Genomic DNA, 27,174 nt, shown 5'->3' on the forward strand with positions numbered 1-27,174 from the left:
CTGGAGACGCCATATGCCACATTCATACACTCTCTCAGCTGCTCCACTGTGGACATACAAATAGCTCTGTCCAGAGAGTGATACGAACCATAATGTGAGTGTTTATGGGTGCACAAGCAGGCAGCTGATAATTTGCCACAGAGGACGTTTTTAGGTCCTGAAAACTTGAAGTAAAGACATGAATGAATAAATCCATGGTGTGAAATGAGGAAATAATCATGTGTGTTGCAAGGCCTCAGCTGTCTGTGCCTGATGCCCTTTTCTATGAGGTGAAGCCCTGATGCAGGAGCAGCTGTAGAAATGGGCCTCAGTCTGGTCCCGCTGATTGATTGGGCGTAAACTGTTCACGGCTGAGGTGACAAGGGGACCCCTGGGGAAGGGAGGGGCTGAGGGAAGCCTTTCTCTTACAGCCTGGAAATGGAAATCCTCCCAACAGCTTCACCATATAGAAACTAACCAGATCATGCTTTAACCAATGGAGAATGGGGAACGGATACTTCAAAGTAGACGTGGTCAGCTTTTTGTGTGATGGTCTTTTCCGTGAATACCAGCTCTCGTTCCTGCCTGCATTCCTAAAAAATGGTTGTCTTTGTAAACTCCTATACCTCATTCCTTGTTGCTTATCTGATAAGACCAGCAGCATTATAACATGAGCTCAGAGATTTTACCGAGCTGTGGCGGGATTCTCTGGGTCATAGAATAAGAGAGACGAAGAGAATCGACTCCTTACCTTCGCCCAGTGTCTGCTTCAGTAAGTCATGCTTGGCCTGCAGCTTGATGATGAGGTTACTGCCATTCAGGAACTCCTTGAATTTCTACACACAGAGAGATGAAGACAACAATGACTGAGCAGTAGCACTAATCCATTGTTATTTGAGCCCATTCAAATGATTCAGTGTGGCTCAAATCAGCATGAATTCAATCTGTTCTAGTTTAATTTAATTAATATTTGCGGAGCATGTGGAAATGTTGACTGATGGCTGGATTTTAAAAAGCACAACAAGTCAGTACAGCCATATGTTGGAACATTTTCCCTCCACAATAGACAGATCAAAAGTGACAAGAACTCACTGAGAAGTAAAACATTTCCGTCTCCTGTTGGTTCGCCCTCCTCTTGGCTACATTCAGCTTGCTCATGTAGAACTCGGAGGCCACGGACTTAATAGACTCAGTGGAGCGGCTGTGGTGAAAGGCATCCGACATGTCAAAGTCCTCTACTGTCAGCATGTCCTGCAGCGTTTGCATGGTGGCATCCAAGGTCTTTCTCACCTGCACAGATGAGGGGAAATAGAACGGAAACAAGATGACAAATGAAGCCTCATATCTTTTCTCATACGTTTTTTGTCGATTTTTTTTCCACAGGACTTGATGAACCGAAGTAACTGATGGGATTTCCAAGGGCAAGAGAGAGAGAAGAGAGAATTACAGCACTAGCATATTTATATCAAAGACAAATTGACCCTTGAACAATAAATGTTCCTTGAATTACACAGAAGATACATAGATATCATCCAGCATTGAAATATCAGTCCAGAGTCAGGCATACATCAGACTAAGACAGGAAAATGAAGAGTGTCTGCCAAAAGAACAAATTATATGTGTAAATTACTGAAGGAGGCTTTTTGTGTAGGGCTGAGATTGATAACACTAATTCCCATTAATGGCAGGGCTCATCTATTATCCTCTATAGCACAAGACACAGGGAGACAGGGAAGAGGCAGAGCCATTGGCACAGGAGTCTAACAAGCCCTGGTTATTATAACCTCAATTTGCACTTTCGTGTCTGTGGCACTTAATGGAAAAGTCCTCTCTTTATCACAAAATAGACAATAGAACATCATAGAAAACATATAATTTGTGCTAGGAAAATCTTAATATATTCTCCCCTCCTGCAGAGAAAGGGTCATTGGAGTGTAATTGCAATGAGAACAGATGGTGATGTGGCCCTCCTACTTGGCTCCAGGGTAAATGAGATGGGGCTTTCTGTCTTTGGGGGTGGGGCTGAAGGTGGTGGTGGAGGGGTTGCTGGACAGACACAGGCCCATCATAAATCCTCACCTCCTCATTCTCAATCTTTAGTGTAGCTAAGCGGGACTGCAGTTGGTGGTAGCGCATCAGGAGCTCAGTCTGGACAGGCTGCTGGGCGCTCACCTGGCACACCTAAGGAGTCGAAGGAGGACACATGTGTTACAACTGACAAAAGAGATCCCTCTGAAGCTTGAATAGTTACTTTGTAAAAAAATAAAAACATTTTTCACTAAGTGACCTCCAGGTCAAGTGAAAAATAAATCTGCAGCATTTTGAGTATCTCACCTCATCTCCCATGTGTGGCAGGTACTCAAAGCGCATTGGAGGACAGAACACCTGATTATGCATGTCCATTATCTTGTGCTTGTCACTGCGGGAATCCAGGTTGTCCACTGCATTCTCTATGATATCCAGTCCCTCGTGGCGCGATGTCTCCAAGTTATATTCAGCAGATAAGTAGGTCCTGAGGGTTCGTGCCAAGCTAGCATGATAGCCCAGGTCACAGCACTGCAGAGATAAAATGTCTGATAAATAACCAGGAACACATTCTGTAAATGTAGTAGTAGTAAATAGAGTTGCAAAATAGAGGGAAATAATTAATACTAATTCAACACAAGGCTGAAAAACTGTGTTTTAAGTTGCAGCTGTTACCACATGTCATGATGTACTGACCACACCCTGGAGAACACTTCTCCATCACTGCTGTGGCAACGTGGGAAGTTAAGACGTGGGAAGACATGAGAAACATTTGAACTGGTGTTACCTTGCTCTTTGATTTGACAAATATGTTTATCAGGGAATAATGACGAATGTGCAAGTTTCAGTAACGTTGGTTAGTTTGAGGACCTTCTAGCATGTTCAGACCTATTTAATGGACTAAATCCCAAATTGCATCCTGCTAGGGGTTACCTTTCAGAAATAGAGGGATAGTTCACAGAATTTTAGAAGCTAGCACAGGACACCAGGGATAATTACAGAGTCTTATCATACAGAGCTGGATGAAGTAACCTAATTAAGCAGAGGATGGTAGTGAGGAGGTTCAGAGGGAGCTTGGGGCAGCTGACAGCTTAGTGAATCACTATGTAAACACTCTTTAACACTCTTTAGCACTGAGGAAGTACTCTTTCTACTTTGGTGCACAAGCCTCATTTCCACCACTCAGTCAAAGTGGCTCAATAGATTAAAGACTAAAGGGGGGAAAATATCTTCTTTTTAAACATGCAAACTGATTAAAACACATTCATATATGCTGCAGCAGCCTGAAGGAAGCAGATTATCAGGGAAGGAAGATTAGATACACGCTTTAATCGCAACACTGTTGAGCACAAACTTTTATGTGTCTTATAGTATCTTTCCCATTAGAGCTGTGCAAACATATTGAAGGTGAATACAGCATATTGCCATTTATGTATATATATTTCATATGTCACTTATTTCATTATAAATATGTTCATGTTTAGATACGCAGCATTTTATTTGATTGCTTAAGGTCTACTCAAGTTGTTTCCCACAGCAACAATACCTCACACATTTACTTTAAAATGCTTTCATTTCAATCCTCACAGCATTCATTATTTCTAAGGAGCGTAGAATAAACTCAACGTGTTGTTCAGAATTACTCTTCAACAGTTTAAAGTGTCTGATGCTAACTGACAAAGCTGACTTCTTGCTGCGTGAGCATCTGGTTTGATGCGTGGTGTGCAGTTACTCTGACTTGACAAACGGACCCTTCTTCCTCACTGCCCCGCTTGTGGCAGCCAAAGCAGTCAAGCTCACAATCCCATACCCTGCAGCTCAGCAGGATTTGGGATGACATGGACATTTATAGTTTCAAGAAACTGGGTCCATGAAACAGGCAGCGGTGAGCATGAATCAGGTTCTCATTATGTCAACCAACATCTCACCATCACACTGCAAATAGCAAATACATATTCTTCATGCTATGTCAACTGTAATTGTTTAAAATAATGTAATGGTTGTTATATTATAGAAATCTCATCTTATCAAGTCTGACCTGGAAAATGTACTATCACTGTGAGTAATGTGGTGCCGTATGGTGTGTGTGGCCTCGAGCTAAAATGTGAAAACTAGGTCATTAACACAAAAAAAGTACTGGCACATTGAAGGGCTGACAGGTAACATCCATATATATATATATATATATATATATATATATATATATATATATATATATATATATATATATATATATATATATATATATATATATATATATATATATATATATATATAGCAAGGATCATAGTGTTCCCATTGTTGTAATACATTATAATTGTAATTACATTATATGTATACGTATAATCACTGTTATAATGCGTTAAAATGTGATTATATGTTACTTTGGTCTAATGGGTAATTTTATGCTTTAAGTAAAGTGAAAACAATATTTAAGGAACAGCACAAAATAACTTTCTTTGAAGCAAACAATTACCACTTATAGTCACATTATAATGCATTATAACAGTGATTATAATTTGACAAAGAAAGGTTTATTGAGAATGAGATTAGAAAGCAAATAAAGTCTCAGAGTCACACAAATCCTGACGTGTTCACATCTAAGAGTTCATCTCAATGTTTGTCTGTTTGTCTGCAGGGTGGCTGGTGGCAGGTCACCCGGGTCTGAAGCCCAGTGCCAACCACATTAACTGCATTCATGCCTTCATAAACACAGCCTCTGCTCAGCAGCTGACTTTGATCATCTTCCAACCTTTAGTGGACAAAGTCAGTCATTTTAAACACTAATGATTACACTAGTAATACATTTTCCAGCAATGTTACTATTTCATATTTTGAGTAAAAGTGCTTAATATGAACATTTTTTATGTAGGTTTTGTGGAAATATATGATGTGGATATTATTGTAGGTTATAATGAAGGGAATATTATAGTATTAGTCAGAAAGGTTTGCTCACTCTGACCAATTAAAGGGAATACCACATGAAGGCAGACAATCGATGGTAGACAGAGAGTCGGCATGTGTCGTACATTATGCCTTTTACTTGGTGACAGTTTGAGGCAGACAATCACAAGTACATGCTGTGTTCGACCCAGCGAAGCTCTCAAAAGCAGCATCAACGAAAGCAAAACAATGAGGACAAGAAGTCAACACTGATGGAGTTCCTTGAGATAATCAGTCAAAAATATCCTTCTGTAGCTGCATAGTACTGCTGAAGGCTGAACTAATACTCATGTCAACAGAAATCATTTACCAGCATAACAGTGTTAAGTTTGTTGTGCAGAAATTACTAATGATGGCAAATTCATTCACTGGAGCCAACAGAACAGCTTGAAAACAAACAGCTATCAGGAGAGTGAATGAGACTCAGGAACAGATGGTGGGAATAGCGACAGTGCGGCAAAGTTAAATCAACATCAGAAATCCCAGCTGAGAGATATAAACAAACACATGTGCCTAGTGCATACTTACATCAATCATATCGGAGACGTCATGGATGTAATATTTTGCCACAACTGCATTAGTTGCTGTCAGGTTCAACAAATAGTCATTCCGGGCTTTTGTGCATTTCAGCTTATTCTCTGAGTACTTGGCTTGCCTCTGGGGAGGAGAAAAGAGAAGATGAGGGAAAAAACATCAGTGCAGGGAAATGAAGCAGTAGGTATGGCTCGAGTGTGTGCTCAGGCAGTGGCAGCTTTGGGACCAGCTTTGGGAAAGGTATAAATGGCAGGGAGCGTTTGGAGATTCAGGCCGAAGAGAAGCTGCTTCTAACCTGTTAAGTGCCACAACCAGGCTTTAGTCGTTATTCTATCTCTAAACACTTAAGTAACAGAAGTTAGTGATATGTAGCATCAAAGCAACCGTCCAACCTTTTGGTGTCTAAGCGTTTTCACTTTCAGAGAAGAAATTTAGATGAGAAGACTGAGTCTGTATAGTGAATATGAAGTCGGGGCCAGCAGTGGGTTAGCTTAGCATGAACTAAGCTAAGCAAAATGAATGTAAAGTATGTACAGAGACTTGCTCAAACTTTACTTGATAGGTAATATGTGGATCTGTATATCCAGTCTGGGTTTAGATAAACACATGCAGTTATACTAAGTTTTAAAGAATATGAACAACATTACAGCAATTTCCCTCAAGTGACATTTGTACTGAAAAAATCTAAACACATTGATTTTGCGAACTTGTGCTTGTGAAGTATTCTCACTCTTGTGTTTAAAACGACACAAAAGCATCATAATTCACAAAGCAGAAACATTTCACCCATTGTTTGAATAGTTTGTTTTTCACTACACATTTTCGTTGCAATTTCCAATTCCACAAAGCCATTATAATGCAACATTCCTGCAGTGAGTAAGAGGAAAAGAATTTAACTTGTGTGTCGTCTTCTTCTTCATCTAACCTGTTAGCAAACTCATTGACAAGCTGTGTTATACATAGTGTTCAGTTCCCAAGCCAAGCAGCATCTCTGAGAATACCAGCCCGAGGAGGGAGAGACGCTGTCATCCTCACAGCCTTTCGATTTCTCGCACCTGAGAGATAATGGGAGTTCAATTCGCGAGTAGAAACTCCAGAAGAAGATCCAAAATAAAAAATGCATGGTTGCCCTCGACTGCTAGCGGAGAAGACTTTATACAAAGAAGAAGTAATATGCATAAGATGGAAAGTGAGTCAGGTTGTTGGCAGGGATTACTGCTGTTTGCTCAGTGTGGATCTGGCAGCAGACCTACAGTGTTCTCCTGAGACTCCCTGACATGATACTGCTGCCTGTCGGCTGGTCTACCCATCTCACTTACTCTCTCTCCGTCTAAACCCAACAAAGTGAGCTGGTCGGACATTTACTTCAAACCTCCTCATTCAGCTTTGCCGAGAAGCTGCTTAACCTGCAATAACTGTGTATATTACTCAACAACACTTACCTGTATCATCTATGGTCGGTATGGTGAACTTGATCAGACAGATCAGATTTCTGACTACCTGGCGGATTTATTTTAAATATTAATTCTCCTATTAGCTCTGTTCTTTTGTATTTACTAACTCCTGAGGTACTTAATGTGCCACCGTGTTCAGCAGATGGTCGCTAACTTTGTCTGTTTGTCTGAGAGTACGTGCAGAATAAGTTTATCAATACAGCTGCCTGCTGTGACCAAACATTACGTTATGAGATAGGCGAGGGTTGACCAAAACCAAAACAATAGGAAGAAGGCTAAGAAGCCACAAAGCTCAGATGAGCTGAGAGGAAGTGGAGGCTTGTGTGTTAATTATGTGTGAGTTCCTCACTATGAGCGACCTCTTTCACACTGACCACAGCAATTACTTGTTATTATATACTGATTATGGCATCTTTTAATGTCCCCGCTGAACTAAATACCCAACTGATGGTTTGGGATTTGAATCTGAATGGCCCTGTATAAGTCAACATGAACAACACGATCCATCCTTACTCACCTTTTCTTTCATCTTCTCAATTTTCCTGACGAAGCCGCGTCTTGGTTGGCGGTCCTCGTGGCGCAGGAGGTTGACGTTGAGATCTCCGGACTTGTTGAACTGTTTCTCCTCTTGCTTCTCAGCATCCTTCAACTTGCTCTCTGCACTGATACTCTCAGTGTGGTACATGTGGTATGTTTTCATCACCTGCAGCAGGTGCAAGACAGATATTCAAAATATTGCAACAGTTGCAGGGATACGGTGATTCATTTAGTCGATTAACAGAAAATTATTTTGATAATTGCTTTAAAAACTGTCAAATTTTTTACGGTTTCTGCTCCTCAAATGTGAAGATTTGCTCCTGTTCTTTGTCAGATTTCTTTTTTTTTTGACTAAACGATTAATTAAAAAAATCACCATATTAATCGAAAAGGAAAATATTTTTTACAGTCATGTACAATAATAAATTGTGAATAGACTAATGCGCTCTGCAGTGGTGTAGAAGTTGTTGTATGACATCTATTGTCGATATCCTCTGTATTTCTAGTTAGCCAGCCATAAAGCGTATGTAGTATTAACCTCTGCTGATCAGTGTAGAAGTGTAATCGGACATTTAGTGATGTAATGCCCTGATTCTGATTGAATATTGTCATGAATACCACAACTCACAGAAACTATAAGGTGGGTTAACTGAAACATGAGATAGATGGTTTAAGTTTCTTTCTGGAACAAACAAAAAAGCATTGTGCATGTGTGTTATACTCTTTACTACCAACAACTAACACTTGAACACTTACTTACAACAACATTACTGTTGTGTTGATTGAGGTAAAAAAGGGAAGATCACAGTTTTCAAATCAGTGTCATTTACCCCCAAAATCTGGTTTGATTTGAGCTTTTTCATGGTTGCCTGGTGGATCAATTTGAAAGTCAATGCAGTGGCAACACAGATGTCACTACATGTGGATAATTTCAAGTGAATCCCGGGGCTTGGGGTTGTGTGTGGTGTAGCCTTGGCTGTCAAATCTTCAACTCACTCCCTCACCCCTTCCTTACTGAGGCTTTCCCAGCCTCATCGCCTGGACAGTAACTCTTCATCACCACACACCTGTTCATTATAGCTCTTTTGAGCAGCAGTGACAGCGTTGTTCTCTGCAGTTACCTCTTCACTTTGATCTCTCCTTAAACACTCAAACATGTGACACTCCACACCCCACAACAACGTGGCAATGACAAGATCGTAGTGACAGAAAACCCTCGTTAGAAAAGACGGAAGTATCCTGCGTCTTTTAACTCGTCCCAGATGCTCATTGGGAGTGTCTCCCCACTTGGAAGTCCATTTTTAAACCTTGTAAAAGAACGTCCAGATGTGAGCATCTCAGGATGTTAGACCGGCAACATAAAAAGTAATTTATTTGTTTCCTGTGATCAAGTAAGTAATGCTCACTTGGTGCTCAGCTAAAGCAGTGGGGTTTCTTTTATCTCTACGAGAACTACTCATCAAATCACGTGTTTTCCATTTGCTCACTGGCAACTATAATCAGCCACTGACCTCCAACCCTGTGATAGTAATATTTACCAGTGCTGCAACTTGAAGAGGCTCTATTTATTCCCTTCTGTGTGCTCTGTGAGTAAATAGCCCTCCTCTCCAGGCAGTGCAGGCATTCTCATAAAAAACAAGAACAGGGTTACAAAAAGGTGCAGGGAAAACACCTGAAAGTAAAATAAACAGATAGAATAAAAGCCACATGTCTATTCTTAGAGTGACAAAGCTTGACTTTGATGTTGCTACTCCATGAAGGGAGAAACTAGGCTAACACATTGTTTGTCCCTGGGCAGTAAAACCGTTTCCTTTTTAATTCCCCTGAAAACTTGCTTCATTTTCCATGCAGCCAACTTTGAACCATCTGACTACAGGAGCTCCAGCTAAAGACAGAAACTCATTTGCAGGAAGACTGAGCCTCAGCTGTGTCTACAGGAGGTGTGTGTTTAGTTGAGTCCTCTGACGACAGCCATGGGCCTTTTCACTCCTGCAGTCTCTGAGCTGTTGAAACAAACTCACCAGCTCGAGAGAAGCTGGAGTTTTCATAAATGCAAGGTAAAAATGTACTGCTTTTCAACATACATTTAAATATTCTCGGCATTTAATTCCCAACTAACCACAATGTCCCTGGTTCCAGGAGCTTTGTTGTACTTCATTCCCTCTTTATCTCCTGTTACAATATTATCCTCTCTGACAGGTCAAAACATCTACTGTGAAGAGTGAAAACAGGCTCTTGACGATATCATGGAAAAATTATGATAAGTGTCACCAAAGTCTAACCAAAATAATGAAGGTTACTGTTTGCAAAGAAGGACAAGTGAGATGCGACAAATCTCTTCTAAAATTATACGCTGTTGATCATATCTTTTCTTCCCAATAATTATACAGCAGCTACAATATTTTAATATTTATTTTTTCAGCACTACCAAACAGTGAGTAAATGTTGTTATATATTGCTAAAAAAAAAACAGCAATGACTGAACTAGACAGGCGTAAATGAATGGAAGCAGCACCCAGGTCTGAGGGAGATATTGTCAATGTTGTCAACAAAAGAATAACCGTGTATCAGACTGAAGAGCAGACATCAGACACAAGGTGGACGAGCAGAGAGATAAGATAAGCTTTATCGATCCCAGTGGGGATATTAAGTCAGTGCGGCAGGAAATTAAAACGGGCTAAAGCTAAGAAAACAGAATTTCACAGAGACAGGTAGCTGAGAGCAGGAAGTGATCGGCTCCGTGTACATCATGGCTTCAGCTTTTTCTCATTCAGGTTTGGTATAGACGACGAGCAACCAGAACGACAACAGGTTCTTCACCCTCAGTAATACTACTCCTGCAGCGTCATACTTTAAGCAATATTTGAACAACAGCTACAGCCCACAGTCTTACCTCTTACTGAGCAGGCAGGGAACCAAATGGGAATTTCACAGTTTTATTTCAGGAAAAAAAAGTTTTTTCTGGCAGCCAGTAAAACCTGTTTGAAAACACCACAGGGCCATCACTAGGTGGCCATGCTATTGATTTAGCTATTTCTGTACAATCAAATAGTAATAAGGGTGCAGTCAGGAAAAACAGACTTAACGAAAAAAGAGCATTACTGCTGCCTGAGGGTCATTAGTGAAATAACTTCTATGCCAGCCTTTGCATTGCCAAACCTCCCACCCACAATGCAGTGGTGAAAGCTTAACGTCCACTACAATTACCTCTCATTTAAATTAGCTCTGTTAGCACTGTTGCACTGTTTGTGTTGCTACAACCATTAGCTGCTCGCCGCTGGCCAAGCCATCCCCATGCTGGGGGTACCAAAACAATGACCTACCATCAAATATTGCCACAATGCAATGGATAGAGTGATACAACAATTAATTAGGAGGGAAAAGTATATGTTTATTTTCTAACATTAAATCTTTAATTTAATAGGAAAGGATATTTGTGTTGTAGCAACAATAATCCATTTCCGAACCTTCGCTGTGAAGGTTCACATAACTCCCACAATCCTCATTTTGATTTAAAATGTTCTGCCAGACTGTAGCTGAGGCCAAGAAGAAAATGAGAGTTTTATCATGCAGCAATGTCCTTGGCCGGAAAAAGTACAATGGGGGAAAGAAACCTATGAAGTTATAAGTTATAAATAATTATATCTTTCAATGTGTTTTAATGAACCTGAAATACACTGGAAACCAATCTGGTGGCTGACGGGTAACATTTTACACAAATGATTGCATGCCAGTCTTTTTGAAAGTATTTGCCACTTACAAAGTCCTTTTATAATGCAAATTAACATAATGAACAAGCGTGCACTTTTGATTAATACTTGCTCTCCGTAACAAGGATCTATTGCAGCATGCAAATGTACAGATGGCAAGATCAGGGAGAGTTGCCAGCCCTGCCCTTTGGTAGTTTGACTTTCATCACATTGCACAGATGAATAAGTCAAAGGCAGCTCTGCCACCTCTTCTGTTTCACCGCAGGGGGCAGAAGATTGCTGAAGTTGCCTGAAGCTCGTCCAGGTTTTTAGGCACTACGCCTCCCTCAATAGGAACTCACCAGTGCAGCACCAGTACAGTATGTCATAATCCCTGACATATGTTCATCTATCTGCAGGGTTTCCTGCAGGAAATCCCATTATTAACGATTCAGTTCTTCAGTTCTTACCAATTATCATAAATTGTATGTAATACAACTGAGAAAGGTTGACAAAATGGTGAAGATAAACAAATTGCTCCACAATGTTGATTAGAAAAACTTACTTAACTTGTGTTATCTGAAAGTATTGTATAACAACATGGTCTAATTTGCTGACAGACCGTTTAAATACATCTAAGAAAAAGTGGTAAATGTGGACTGTTGTACTGATTCTTGAAAACCAAACATCTTGGCTATAAAGTACCACAGGACACAGCTATCCATGCATCCATTCAGCACCTTTCTTACATTTAAATGTACAGGAAGCAGGTGCAGGATGCCCAAGACAATTTGGGTTGGGAGAAAAAAAAAACATTTTTGGAGAAGTGAATAATATGAACTACATTTTTCTCAACTGGCGAATCAAAATGAGTCGTAATAGGTGACCTAAAGTAAACGAGTAAGTCCATTGTTATGGAAACAAGATATGCAATATGCAATATGCTTATTATTTCTTCTCAAACACTTTCTTCCTCTCTACAAAAATTATGCAAACAGTCCAACAAATGATTCAGTCATGCATGATGGCAGGCAGCTATTTCACAGAGACAACCAGGGATCTGACCTCTGAAGAGGACCAGAGCTGAGGGGACCAACAGATGTGAAAGTCATTGAAGCTCAGGAACTTTAACGACTAAGAGAGAAACATTGTGCTCCAGCAAGTCATCATTTCCTACTGTAAAATATATTTTGTGTCATTGCAAGTACCTACCGTAGTTTTAGCGAGCTGTTTCTACTAAAATGGCAACTGAGAGTATATTATGCATTTGGGCTGATGCCTCGGTTTAAGGTCGCATGGACATTAGCTGAGGTGGCAACGTGATGAGGAAACGTTTGGATCTTTTATAATCTGGCCAGGAAATCATAGTTGAAAATGTACAAAGAAGAATGCTTTCTTATTTGTACTTTTTTTTCAAGTAATAAAAGTAAATAAAAAGGAGAAAACATGAAATAAAATGTCCAAAGGCCAGAGAAAGCAAAAAGAACTGGATGAGCTTGGAGATGAGATAAGGTGAGGCATCGATCAGGAGCAGACACTCTGCTTACACTACGTACTACTTACAGTGTAGAGTTCATTCGTCACCTTCACCAGCTCCTCATGCATCTGGATCCCAATGTCCTTGCTCTGAAACAATCAGAAATAAGAGGGGTGAGACAACAAATAATGTTGGAGACTTCAGCTCGGACCTGTTGGTCTGTTATGCTGACACAATGACTTTGCTGAGTCATAGTGAATATCTCGACAACTACTGAATAGATTGCCACTGACTTTGGGACAAATCCAAAGACATCAGCGAATGAATACTAATGACTCCCTGATTTGTTCCTCAAGCACCATTGTGAGGTCAGAATTTCCATTTGTGCAAAACTTGAGTTCCCCTGAAGTGACACTTCAATGTTCATCAAAAGATTTGGGCCTTTCTCCTTCCAATATTATGAGTATTACAACACGAGAGGTCCTGACTGAGAATAGTTGGTTTGATTTTCATAAATGTTCATTTAACTATGATAAATTTAATGAAATTAATGAAAAGTATGAATCAGTATTAATTAGATGAATAATGAGGTTTAACAAATCTATTGTACAGTGTACACACAATCACAGTGTTCTTGTGCTTTGAATGTATTAGTAGTACTTCTTTTGTACATTTATTTCTTGTTCAATAGGCAGGACGAGCAATGACACATGCACACTCAATTTCCTGTTGCACTTTGAAGTGAGTGTGTACATCTGTAAAATGTGTCAAGGGGTGATAATAATGTGTGACATGATCCTCTGACAGAGACAAACTCTATGATCTACTGATGTACTACTGCGCTCTACAAAGTTGAATAATACTCAATAATGTATGAAGAGAAAGTACAAGATCTATTTCCAGTTTCGTATCGCATTTAAATGGTGAAGAGTTTGCTTGAGCAATGATCTCTTTCTGCTGACGATTGTCATATGTTTTGTTTGGGATAAACTGTCAGGCATTCAGTGAACACCTCATGAAGACACAATTATTTCTTCTCAGCTGTAGACACACATGCAGCTGTACGTTTTCACAGTCATATCACCGCAAGCATGCCTTGTGATCAACAACGTGTGGCACACCTGGACTGGAGAAATAAATGACTGAATATATTGCTGTCTGTGTTTGTGTGGAAGAGAAGCATGAAGCCTTTATTTGAAGACAAAAAAGGTGAGACAATGCAACAGTACCACAATGTTTCAGCGTGATGATCTGACACATTCTGAAAAACAGAAGAAACACCTCTAACTAACTTCCCAGAGTTATGGGAAGTTGTGATGTTTGAGGAAGCTCGATTCAAAAACTAACGTTGTCTGTACGATCACAAATAGGATGCTGGTCGGGTAACTTATGTGACTATATTTTGTCTTCTATTATATTCATATTTGTCATTTTATGTGTCTTTATTGATACCATAACCTGGTATACGATCATGAAACTCACCATTTTACATCACAACACATTGGGGTCTCTGCTTCAGTTTGTTTAGGTAAGTTTGATTGAGTGGATATTTACTTTTTAGGTTTTCTTTTATCTATTTCGGTTTAGGATTTCTTTTATCTGACAAGGGACCACAATCTGTGTAACACAATGATTAGGTTGCTAGCTATGTGTTTAAAATAGTGCGAAACGTTCTGTGCTCTCGACCTTTCTTAGAGGTTGACTCACTAATGCTGGCGCATCTTAGTGACTCCACAAGATGCATACTTGTCATTTCACATTTGGATCATTTTGAGTATCATTTTCTGTCACATCAATATAACAATTAATAACTGTGTTGAAGGAAAACCAATACAGTTAGGGACAGGGCAAGAATTTATTACATTTACTGACCCTCCCCCTCACCCCAACACACACACACACACACACACACACACACACACGCACACGCACACGCACACGCACACACACACACACACACACACACACACACACACACGCATAAAGTCGGGATTTGTTGTTTTTACTTTGTTTGCAGTAAGTCCTGCTCAAACAAACAATGAACTGAATGTGATAAATGGGAAATATCCACAGATGCCTCCAGCAGCTGGAGAATAGCATCTGTATGCATCAGTGGCTCTGAAGTGAGACAGACTGCAGCATCTACTGCAGAGGCGCAGGGATGATTCAACCAGCAAGTGAACCACTGTGATGCAACACACTGTAAGAGATGTGGCGGGTTGTATTGTAACAATCCTAATAGAAACATGTTAGTATGCATGCTTAAATTATTCCCTCCTAGCAGGCAATAAGGAGGAATATTGTACCCCGCTGTAGTTTAAAAACGTAAAATGTATTACAATCATTGCTTGCATAGATGAAATTTGACCTCTGCGTTTATCCCATCTTTGGCCTTTAGGAACCAGGGAAGCTACTACAAAGCGCCCTTAGTCACATGTAGATAGTAGGAGCCGGGGATTGAACCACCAACAATGTACCTAAATGAAAAGCCCACTCGATCCACTGAGCCACAACCATTCACACAGCCATCTATGTATTAATATATTCTCTTTGCAATTAATTTAAACAGAAAAGGGCCATCTGTCCAGTCAAATCTAATACGCATTATTTGAGACAGAAGAACAGAAGATGCAAACATCATAACATATTGACCATTACTTCACAGCCACCCTCACAACTCTGTGAGACTATACAGTTTTGTTTGTCATTTATATGCTAAACAAGACCTTGATCAAGTTTGTGTTGACAGCTGTACTTTCTGTCCTTAATCACCTTGTCATGTATAACAGTCAATCACCCAAAGCTCTTTCATGTGCATGAGGCACGTGTTACATGACATTTGTGATGCATTATGTATTGCCTCCTAATATATCTGCCAGCCAGCAGCAGCAGAGTTATCCATTCAGACTTTAAAAATAGAAAAAGCTACCTGAGGGTACCTTTCTTAAAAAGGTTGGAGTGTTTCTCCCTTTTCAGCTTTGGTACAGTTTCTGACAAACATTGGCCTTGCTTGCATCCACACAAGTATGCAAACACAAAGATGCACATGTACAAACACACACAAACTGAGACTGTGTCTACTACCGGACACTTGAGCACTTTGAGCACTGACTTTCACTGCTTAAGGCGCCACACTGACAAAACCAGCAGAATTCAGTTCACTGAAAGTACCTGGAGAGCGCACTGCAAACGGTCAAAACATGCAGTGTAAATCGATGGACACTACTCGCACTGGGCGCCATCTTGGCTACGTAGCGGACGAGGAGCCCTTTTGCCAGCTTTTCATTAATTTATTTATATCCTCCTGCCGCGATTGTGGAGGTGTCGCAATTTCCACATGGGGTAGAGAAAGGGACAAAAAGAGGGTCCGTCACTTCCACCAATTGGTTAACGTAAGTGTTCCATTTGATACAGTGCGTATCAGCGGCGGAGTGCACTACAGATGTTAGTGCACTGTATTGCAGTGTATTCGTAAAGTGTTCGGTGATAGACATAGTCAGAGTAACATTTGATTGGAGCCTATTAGGCAGATTGCAGGTCACCTACAGGATGGCCTGCAAGAAGAATACAGGGTTCTGATGTTCGCATAAGTAATATCTGCTATGTGCTGACAGTGAGCCAGATGTTGCTCACAGTTGTAGGGGCTGCAGACAGTTGGGCGAGGGATTCTTTGCTTCACTTTTACCCATGCGGTTTTGCTGGTCAGACAGAATATACAGAATCCATGTGCGTTGAGATAGAGCTAAAAAAAAACACTTTTTTTTTAAAGCTAACATCACTGAATATGCTGAGGCCAAAAAGGTAGCCCAAATGTAGAGTGGTAGCTTTCCCTTTATCTGCTGCAACTTGAACCTTGCAAGTTCAGTTTCATAAGACACCGAGGCATAACAACGAGGGCCAAAGTTCAGCAAATGAAAGCTTCGAGCGCATTGCTTGATAATCGTTGTGTCTTTCTAACGCTGACATTTTGTGACTCGTGAAAAGAGAGTAGCAGTAAACAATGAGGGAAGGATGATAGTTTCACTGACCTTCTTGAACAGCCGAATGATGTCTTCGCTGATCTGGGCCAAGCGGACGATGACATTGTTGGTGTAGATGTCGCTGAGGGTGGCATGGTCTCGGCTCTCTCGCCTTGTTTGGTTCAGCACCAGGTACCAGCTGTTTACGGACGACAGCAGGTGCTGGTCTTTCCTGAAAAAAAAAGTAAAATACAGCACTGTTAGAATGTTACAGCATCTGAACAGGTTGTTTTGTATCTTAATGATTATTTGCTCTAAGAGTCAACAGATACCCGAACAGCTCTGTGAGGCTATACTTACTCACAGCAGTGCTTTGAGCTAAAGGCTAACATCCGTGGGCTTACATGCTCCCATTGACAATGCTAGGATGCTGATGTGTGTAATGTTTACCATTTCAGAACAGCGTGTTAGGCATCAGCTGTTGTAGATGCAAAATGCTGGTTTACCATAATGATGCACAGAGCCCTGATTGCTGCGTAATCAGTTTAAACTGTCTCCGCCTCGGGTGGTCTCGAATAGGAAGAGCAAGGCACATAGACATAGAACCACCCACACACACACACACACACACACACACACACACACACAATCCATTCAAACCCTTGTCTGGATCCTATCTACACGTAAGTATTAATCAATCAATCAACCCTGAGGAGAAGGAGACGAAGAGGGAGAGGAGTAAATGAGAGGAAAGAAGGGAGAGAGCCAGAGAAGGGTGGGGGATAGGGTTTCACTAGTCAAAAATAAAAGAGATGAACAGCACCAACATCAAAGAGCCCTCCTTCAGAGAGCTTCTATAAAGCTAATCACATCTAATGAAGTTGATATCTAGCTTCTCCAGAGAGCTTTCCCCATTATTCCTTTACTTAACTCCTGCTCTAAACACACTTACGTCAGGACACAAACACCAGCACATTATTCTGATGACATCAGCGAGAGGCAAAAAACAGGATGGCATGTGTTTATTTCAGGGCCCACTTCTTCAACGTTACACTGAGAATGGTGTCTTGAGATGCACTTTGTCATAGAGAGATTCAATTAATAATTAATTAATTTGAAAGAGCCGCGATAATCCAGCCATAAATTCACACCACATTTTAGTCTTACAATTAAGATTTAATAATACAATTATTACTTTTTACACTAATTTGCTGTTTTACTAACACCACTGATGTGGAGCATATTCTCTTTTACTTCTGTGGGATGGACTATTTCTACCGTCTCAGTCACCGTCCCTCATTTTGTACCGGTTCTGCTTGACTAACCTATCTGCCTGCACAGGATGCAGCTCTTTGGTGTATAATTGTGGTTTGAGATTGAAAGGTTTATGAATATAGTAAGCACCTCGACTCTTCGCTAATCCCTAAAAGTGGTCAGAGACGCTTCATCACATCCCTAAGCACAATCAGGCACATTTTAGTCCTTTTTATCCTCCTTAGCTTTCAATCATAACACTGTTCAGGTAAATCCTTGGTCCTCCTCTGATGGTGAAAAGTGCTCGTAGTCCTCAATGGAATAGTGGCGCTAAATCTGCTGCTTAAAGTTATTTACAGAAACTACTTTCTTGACTTTGTGTTGATGTTGGTGGTCCCTGTAGACAAAATCAGTCGTGTTTCTGAGCAGCAGAAGCCCTTTAGAGAACCTCTCATTTTACTGCAGCTGGGTCCGACAGTCTGCCGCAGTCTTAGGTTCAAAGCTCATCTCGTGACCGGAGGAGGAGTCGCTCTCCAGAGATCTCCACCTCCCATCAGAGCTTCTGACTGCAAGTCGGAGGCAGCTGAGAAGCCGGTTCTGGGTCTGTCTGCACGAGTTTGCGCTTAGGTGCACCTGCATGATTTCATCTGATTTTGCGGGGAATCGAACCAAACGGCATCAAAGACAAGCATGAAGAAAAACTATATGGAAATAGCTAATCTTCTCGCTGATCAGTATTTATTTGAGACAGTTTCATAACAAGTTAAAAGTTTATCACCTTTTAGATATGCTATGTCTCTATGTCTCTATGTCTATATGCTATTAAAGCCCTGAAAAATGAAACAGAAAAAGGACACAAGATCTCTTTTTTCCAGTTGCTGTCCTCATTACAAATGAATTAGGAGCCGGAGGTTGATAATTAGGTCTGTGTACCAGCAGCATCTCTGGAATTATTTTAACGCAGCAATAAATGTAGCTACTCAACTTGTTTTATGGGAAAAAGACACAAGCTTTTCTACACCGACTATGAGATCGAGGCTTATCCATCACAAAGGATCGACTCCAGCATGTAGTAAAACTCTTTCATGTCTACTCTGTACCTCCTTCTTCTGGCTGAATTCTCCGAAAAGGCTGAGTATGGGTTAAGAGCCGGCGGCTCAATTAATCTAGGGTTGCTGTTGGATGGCTCCATGCCCTCGGTATTTATACACAGGATATCATTAACATGCAGAAGACAAACAATGAGCTCTCCGAGTCTCCAGAGAAGTGAGAAGGAAGACGAGAGACGAGAGCAGCTTTCTGGCATCCTATTACATCTGTCTCATCCTGCAAAGCACTGCCTGGCTGTCTCCATGGTTTTTACAAGTTCTGCACTGCTTTTCTGTCTCTGTGAGGCAGACACACGCATGCAGTGCAATCTGTGAATACATGGAGGAGTGTGAAGCAGATCTGACACAGAGACAGTTTGAAATTTAGAAACAAAGAAAGAGTGTATGGTTGGAAAATATTGCAATAATCCTTTGATTCAAGGATAAACTGATGGCAAGCTGTCTCCATAATGTGCATGCCCTGAACAAGTAAGCATTATATAGAACGCTGCATATGCTTTAGTCATGGCTGCACTGGATGCCATCATCTAATCACCCAGGGCCTATGATGTGTCTGAGCCAGGATTTTCAGAAGGAAGTGTGTATTTATCAAACCAGGACTCGGCTCTGTGAAGGCCTTTAATCCCCTCCACACTGCATGTCTGTTGCTTATCAATGAAACAGCCAAAGAAAAGGGGAGGGAGCCAAACACAGTTTCAAGAGACAAGGCGAACGTGGGCACATGCAGCCAGCTTTGCCATTCAAATTCGTTTTCCCCCTGTTTTCAAGCAGGGCTTCAATATGCTACAGCGCTGATCTGCACATCATTTAGCAATTTTTTTCTTCTTCTTTTTTTCGTGAGCAGACACACTGCCAACATTTAATAATGCACAGCTGCACAGACACATAGGCCAGAGCAAAGTGCAGCACACTGAATAGTCAATGAAGGTTTTGACAAGATCTGAAAAGCAAACTGCAAACCAGCTAATCTATTGATATTGCACCAGCTGGACTTGTCAACCTGACACAATCAGGGAATTGACTGCTGTCTTCAAACAAACCCAGCTGAAAGAAAAATAGTTCAACCGTTTACCCTTTGCACCTTGAAGCTCCTGAGAGCCGTCATGGTTATCGGACTAAATGTACAGTTTGGTGCCAGTGCATTAATGCACCAGATACTATGCAGCAGACTTCACTCGTCATAATAATATCATAACTAAATGGCGTTGCATCATATTTCTTTTCAGGTTTTGTATTGTTGCTCGAGGCAGCCTAACACTGCTCTTAAAAGAAACACACTGGAATATCCATTGATACATGTTCAAAGCTGCGCCATGCTGACCATAAAATGAACTGAGCCAGCACATGAAAATGAGCAAAAGCGCCTTCAAAACTAAAATAATTCACATAAACTGTACAAAGATCTGGCATTGTAAAGACACCAAAAATGTTCTCCTCCAGTTTATCCCAAACCACACACACACACACACACACACACACACACACACACACACACACACACACACACACACTCACACACACACACGCACACACACACACACACACACACACACACCAATTTGGACATTATCACAAGCCCTTTCTTATCTCCCCCAGACAGGTTATTCTCCATATCAATATTGCATGAGTTGCCTTTTTAATGGTGCTATGTTATGTTCTGAATATGCCTGTTTGACAGACAGATGATACCAATCCACGCTAATTTGATGTGTTACATTATAAATCCCATCCCCTATATACCTTGAAATGTCTGCTCCATAATTATAATCGAGTTAGCTGTTGTCTCCCAGAAACTGTGAACCAGTAAGATAAAGGAAGTGGTGCACTATCTGGCACAGCAACTGTAGTATGGGGCATCTCCTAAACCCTTCAGTGTTTCTTGTCAATGAGACAAATGACGTAAAGTGGGAAAGCAATATTTTCCTTGGTCGGGGTGCTGCGGTGCAGCTGTAGCTGCAGTAGCTGTAAATCACTGTGGCATTCAGCTTGCTAATGAATCTGCACTGTGAGGGTTCAGCCAGCAGATTGGAGGCTGAGATCCAACACATATAGAAGTCTGTAATGGTCAAGATGACTCTATTGTGTTGCTCTGCTTTGGATGTCCCTTAAAACGATAAAGGTATAGATAGGCACACAACTCTGAAGTGCTTCTCTGCAGAGCAACACAGTGTACAGATCACAACCTTCACTGTTACACACAAAGGATATAGTTCAGATTTGCTACATGGGATGAAATACAGAGTAAGCGATAACTCAGACAAAACCAAAGACAACTATCTAACATATTTTTCTGAATGTTTTTGCTGGTGCGCACAGGACTGTTGGGCTTTATGCCAACTAAGCGTTTTTATTAGACAAACAAGTGTTTTTCTTGCCTCGGCCCATTGGGTGTTCTGGTGTCTCGCCATGAACTTAACTGCACTCAAGTGTGAGGCCTGGCACAGCACAAGGCGTTTCACAGCTGATGACCAAGATTTGCGGTTGCCCGTCTGTTGACCTGGAGTTATTGGCAGGTGCAATCATGTTTATGCTTAAAAAACTCAGTTTACATTTAATATAGCTTGCATACGCTTTAAGCAGGAAAACTTACGAAAGTGTTAATTACAATACATAAGAGAGAGAGAGAGAGAGAGAGAGAGAGAGAGAGAGAGAGAGAGAGAGAGAGAGAGAGAGAGAGAGAGAGAGTGAGTGTGTGTGTGTGTGTGTGTGTGTGTGTGTGTTTCAGTATGACCGAGTATTACTATACTATATATGTCTAACAACAAGTGTAGTAGCCGCCCACCCACACTTCCTGTGTGGTCTGTTACTGCTTCAGTTCAGCTCTTTAGCTCACATTGTTGACGTACTGTTTCATATTTTTAAACATTATCCGTTTTATTATTATTTCATATAATTTCATTATGCTGAATTAAGTGTCAATATACCGGGGTTTGCATAAAAAGACAATCACTAGAAGTGCTGAGGTCACTATACTGTGGATGTGTAGGTGTGTGTCTCTGAGTGTGCGTGTGTGTATGGCAATGTCAAGTCCCTGCACTGCTGTCTGCAGTCTAATATGATCTCGGCAGTGTAAAATGTAATATTATTGGAACATGTGTCTGTGGATTAGCTGTTTTCTTACTCGCACTTGTTCCTTGCTGTGTGGATAAGATCAACTGTACGGTCCAAAGGTTAAGCCACTGCGTCTCGTCAGCAGCACAGCTCTGTCTTCTATCATACAAGTCTTGGCCGCAGTAAAGCAAACCTGCTTTAACACATGTCGACTCAAATTATGCAGTCAAATCCTCACACACTTCACACACTTTACACACAACACACACACACACACACACACACATGCACACACACTGCTCTCCTAGTTCAATAATCTTCGTAACGTAACTCACTTCTCTTCAAATGGACACTATTCAATGTGGTGAATTGGCTTCTTGTGTTTATCTGTTTTTATTTGGAATAAACCTGCTGGGTTGGTTTGCAGTCTGAATCAAACTCGCCTGTTTGCCAGAGGTGCATGATTTTAGGAGTGATAGAGTTTATTTTCATGCCCTGCGTGAGTCATGTACCAATGTGTTAGTGGTGGTTTCTGAGCAGACAATCCCTTTTTTTCTTCAGTGTTTCCCGAGCTGTAAATCTAAATGGGTCGAAGCTACGGGTGGATTATTGTTACCTTGACTCCAAAGATCCATCTATGCTTTTTGCCTTTGAACTTCACCATTGGCTTTACATTTCTCTCAACAGACATAGACTTTCTTTCATTTAAATAGTACATGGTAAATAATCAAATCCAGTAAAAGTAATTGGAAATGATTTACTGTATACATAAACTCAGTGGCGGGCTGTGGATTTTCTACCAGCGAGTTTAGTTAATTGACAATTTAATTATAGAATATTTTTCTTTTAATTATTTAATAAAATCAATTATAAATTAGCGATAACGTTGTGATTCTGCTTAGGCCAGCAGAGAAGGCTTAGCAGGCCCTGACGGCCCGCCACTATATATATATATATATATATATATATATATATATATATATATATATATATATATATATATATATATATATATAGTCCAACAAAATAATCTTGCATAATTTATTACAGTAAAGTGTTGATATTTTGAGCACTCTAAAACACATTTTAGTCCCTGACAATGTATTAATCCTTGTTGGCTTCAGTCAAAACTTTCTTCTATAAAGTTAAAGTTAATTACAATACTGAGTGCATTGGATTTGTTACGTGCAGCCTCTGTCTTTAACTTCTTTAATGAACTGCATCCTCATCAGCGTGACCGCACCAGTCGACCTTTGAAGATGTCATAGATATCTTGACCGTAATAATATATATTCTCTTACAATACATAATCATATTGGAGAATTTTGTTGTGTAGTTCTAACAAGGCACTGTGATTAGCAGCTGCGCTATGCCTCACAGTCGAGATATAAATAGTGAGTGTTTAGAGGAGGATAAAGTCACTTGGCATACACATCCCTGTGGTCTGCTACACAATGAAAGGAAAAGGGGAAAGAATACGTTTAAACTCAACAAAAAACGTTTAGTTAAAGTAAACTATATTAAGGAAAATTAATATGAAAAGGATGCTGCTTTCAAGCTACAACCCGCCAACGAAGACCTAATTTCCACAGAGGATGAGGTACACATTTACCCCTCATGTTCACAAAATCCAATATTATTGTATGTGATATATATATATATATATATATATATATATATATATATATATATATATATATAGATATAAACAATGCCTTCTTACTGTCCAGTAGTTTAAATTCAGATAAAATTGTTGATAGACTGCTGAGTTGCCTTTAGTTGTTAATGTGCCAATGGCAATAACGAGCTTAACGAGCATTGTTGAGTCATGTTGGGCTTTATTTTTGCCTCCGGTGGCCCAGGGCTGAGAAAATAGTGCAAACTCGGCTGGTAAAAAAAAACAACTTCATCTATATTTTTACACTTTGTTTTTTCTTAAAGATTTTTTTTTGTATAGACCAAAAACACAAATTGGCCTCTGAGGGCTTGAAGTAAAAATGTGCAATAATTTAACTTCAAACAGATAGCAACTAAACAACGCAGTCTTTTAGTGAAGGTGCATACGGAGAAATTGCAAATCAAATTTGGAAAGCATAAATAAAGACATGGAACCAAACCAATGATCTTTCACACAATTTCTGTAGATGTACAGTTTCATCAGCAAATGAGGTCACCAGGGAGACTCACTTGAACTGTTGGTGTTCCCTGGAGCTGCGGATCTTGGAGGAGAACCTCTCGGCCAATTTCTCTAAGCTGCGTGAATATTCCAGTTCAATCTCTGCTTTGCGGCGGAAGAACTCCTGCAGGTCCTGCAGCAGCTGGATACGAGACTCTGACTGTTGCTCCAAGCATTTGAACTGCTCCACCAGCTGGTTACGGATCTCTGTTACATCAAAACAGAAAACACAAAGGGTGTGAGTCAACTGTTGATGCTGCTGTTACAACATGCCTTGGTTATAAACAACCTGCCAAGCATATTATAAAGGGTATTATCATTATTTGCCTTAAAAGACAAATGTTCTCAGGCATTTGTCTTCCACATACTCATGTAGAGAAATGAGGTGAAGTGGAAAAGCAAAATGACCTATGGTCGGGTTGCTGCAGTTGATTGACAATAATGTTGATTGACAAATATGACAAGTAATAAGACGAATATGTTTAGATTGATCCATCAGCCACTAACAGAAATATTAGAAAATAATACTCCAGAAAAACTTGTGAACACTGTGAAGCAGGATTTCCTCAACATCTGTTCGGGCAACACAATGCTGTGGAGTGACTTCAGCCAGTCTTGAGATAATGCTGCTCGTGATTGACTGACAGTAATAATCAATTGCAATAACATACTATTTGTAGCACCTTTAAAATACTTCTGGAAAATGAAAAACCTTCAAATAAGCCACTAAATTAATCGTCTTTTAGGATCTTATAGGATATCACATTTTTGGTTAACACAATTAAATACATCAAATGCTTTTGTTTAAAGATATTTCATTGCACGTCAAGAGACAAGCAGTAACATCAAGCGCCCATACTGAGAGTGGGAATGAGCAGTGAGGCTCTGTGCCAAGCTGTAACTCGACTCATGTTGTATTAGAGGCGTCTACACTGTGGACCTACTGTGAGATCAAACTGATTCAATGAGAAGCTAATGCACTCTCCCACTTGGAGCAAGTACAAGAGTAACGTTTCTCCTTGAGAGGAACCTGATGCTACCAGGCAGACTAGAGATCCTTCATGCCAGTGGGAACCCATGAGAGGAACCTGATTCCTCTTTGTCGTGCTGTCATCAGCAACAATAATGCCCCTGCTCAGGGAACAGAGAAAGGCCTATTTAGCAGAACAGAAACACAACCTGATGGAAGAACAAGTTGCAAACAGGATGAGTGGTGTCACTTCTCAAAAGGAGGGAAAGCTCCTGAACTAATGAGCATCTTTTATTAGAAACCAAAATGCTGTTTGATCATCTCATCTTAAAGACGTTTTATTGTCACATACAAACACTATTTGACTCAGTGCAGCTCCTGAATAAAGTCTCTTACTAGAATTAAATGACAAGAATGCAAGATTACAGCACATCCAGCAATGGTTTCATCATCATTGTCTTGAATGCTTTCAGTGTTTTCTTGAGTGTTGTCTTTAGCAATTCATCAAACAAACTGTGATGGAAGAATAAAAGTGTTGTTTTTTTTAATAAAGAGTAATACACAATATATCACATGATGCTTTGCACAGAATGTATGTTTTTTCCTCAACTCAAAAAGACTTATTTTATCTATGTGTTTACGGCCTGCGTGGTAAAGCACTTGAAAGCAGCAATGGAAAAAGTAACTTCCTAAATGTAAGTCAATGTAAGAGTCAACATGAGACATTGCAAGTAATAAACCTAAAAAATAAGGATGGAGGATGGATTTTTATGGATATCTGAGCCATGGCAGATGAACTGCTGACTGAATGGTGAAACCACTGCAGAGACACAGACTGTTTCCATGCTGTTGAGGGGGTGAGTTGGTCAGCCAAGCCCTCCTTGTGGATATATGCAGGCTCTCACTGCATAAGGGAAGCTTGCCATTTGAACTGAAACAGTGATGTTGTGGGGGCGAGCCTTTTCTCTCCCTGTGATGTCGAGCCGCCTGGCTTTCGCCTCAAGCGGCATGCTCCACTCTGTGGTTAACCATTGTCCCAGCCCTCTTCTTCATCCATGGCCCTCCCTCGGCCTCCCAGCGCTGACGGCTTAGAACTCCGATTTTAGTGGGAGCCCTGAACCAGAGCTCAGGGAGAGATACCACTTAACTGCTTCAGTCCTGATGGGAATAACTGGCTGTCCCAGACGTGCGCTTATGTTCCCTGTATGCAGTCTTTTTTGTTCTATGTTATTTGTCTTTCAAAGAGAAAAACAGTGCCAAAGCAGGCAAGCTGAAAAAAAGCCCCAGGAAAATGTGACACCGATGTGCATGAGTGACAGGGAGGACTTTTGAAAACATTCTTTCACAAAAAGGGAACTCTGAGCCAGCAGCTGCAGCTCTACATTTGACAGATGAGTTTGGAAAAATAGGTCACGCACACCAGTAGTGTGCCTTTCCTCTCAGAAACCATGAGCAATTGGAGAACTATTCCCTAAGTATTCCCAGCTCTTTGAGTGGCTTCGCTGGCTGCGGTTTATACAACGTGAGGGACTCCTCTGTGGTTCTTTTCAATCTGTGAGGAGAATGTAAATGTAGACCAGAAGCTAAAGTGAAAATGATTGTTCCTCTATTTCAAACACCACCATAAGTCCTGCGCACTATTATTACACTCCTTGAATAAAAGAAATCCTTCTGATGTCCATATTTGTTTCTGCTCGGGTTTGCTACCATGAAGTGAAGAAAAAAAAGACCAGCATTTACAATGTAGATAAAACACACATTGAGTAATTTGACATACAACACATGCCTGCATTGCTTTCCAGAATGATGACTGTTTCTGACACATAAGTTGCTTTTAAAGCTGTTAAAAAGATGTAAGATACTAGAGACATCTCATTTTCTGTATGATCTACAGGTATGTAATACCCTCAGTATACTTGAACTACAGCCACACTTCCATTCCTCTCTGACATGTATAAAAAGGCTTTAAATCCACACATTTCTATGTAAAGATGCTAAACATGGATGCCCCACTTTC

General features: G+C 40.5%; 1 protein-coding gene across 2 annotated transcripts in view; it reads right to left on the reverse strand.

The window, feature by feature from the left end:
* srgap3 (SLIT-ROBO Rho GTPase activating protein 3) overlaps positions 1–27,174 on the reverse strand; it is a 50,932-nt gene that overhangs the window by 13,166 nt on the left and 10,592 nt on the right. For both annotated transcript variants that reach the window (XM_068593433.1, XM_068593431.1), the window contains exons 2-10: positions 24,199–24,394; positions 16,667–16,829; positions 12,725–12,787; positions 7,453–7,638; positions 5,476–5,604; positions 2,314–2,535; positions 2,059–2,160; positions 1,072–1,269; positions 731–815 (exon numbers count right to left, since the gene is read on the reverse strand). In XM_068593433.1, coding sequence (XP_068449534.1) covers positions 731–815; positions 1,072–1,269; positions 2,059–2,160; positions 2,314–2,535; positions 5,476–5,604; positions 7,453–7,638; positions 12,725–12,787; positions 16,667–16,829; positions 24,199–24,394 — 1,344 coding nt within the window. The remainder of the gene's footprint in view (positions 1–730; positions 816–1,071; positions 1,270–2,058; positions 2,161–2,313; positions 2,536–5,475; positions 5,605–7,452; positions 7,639–12,724; positions 12,788–16,666; positions 16,830–24,198; positions 24,395–27,174) is intronic.

Source organism: Clinocottus analis, unplaced genomic scaffold (genome assembly GCF_023055335.1).
Source record: "Clinocottus analis isolate CAN_PGR_092001 unplaced genomic scaffold, fCliAna1.0.p SCAF_3, whole genome shotgun sequence".
Lineage (NCBI taxonomy): Eukaryota > Metazoa > Chordata > Actinopteri > Perciformes > Cottidae > Clinocottus > Clinocottus analis.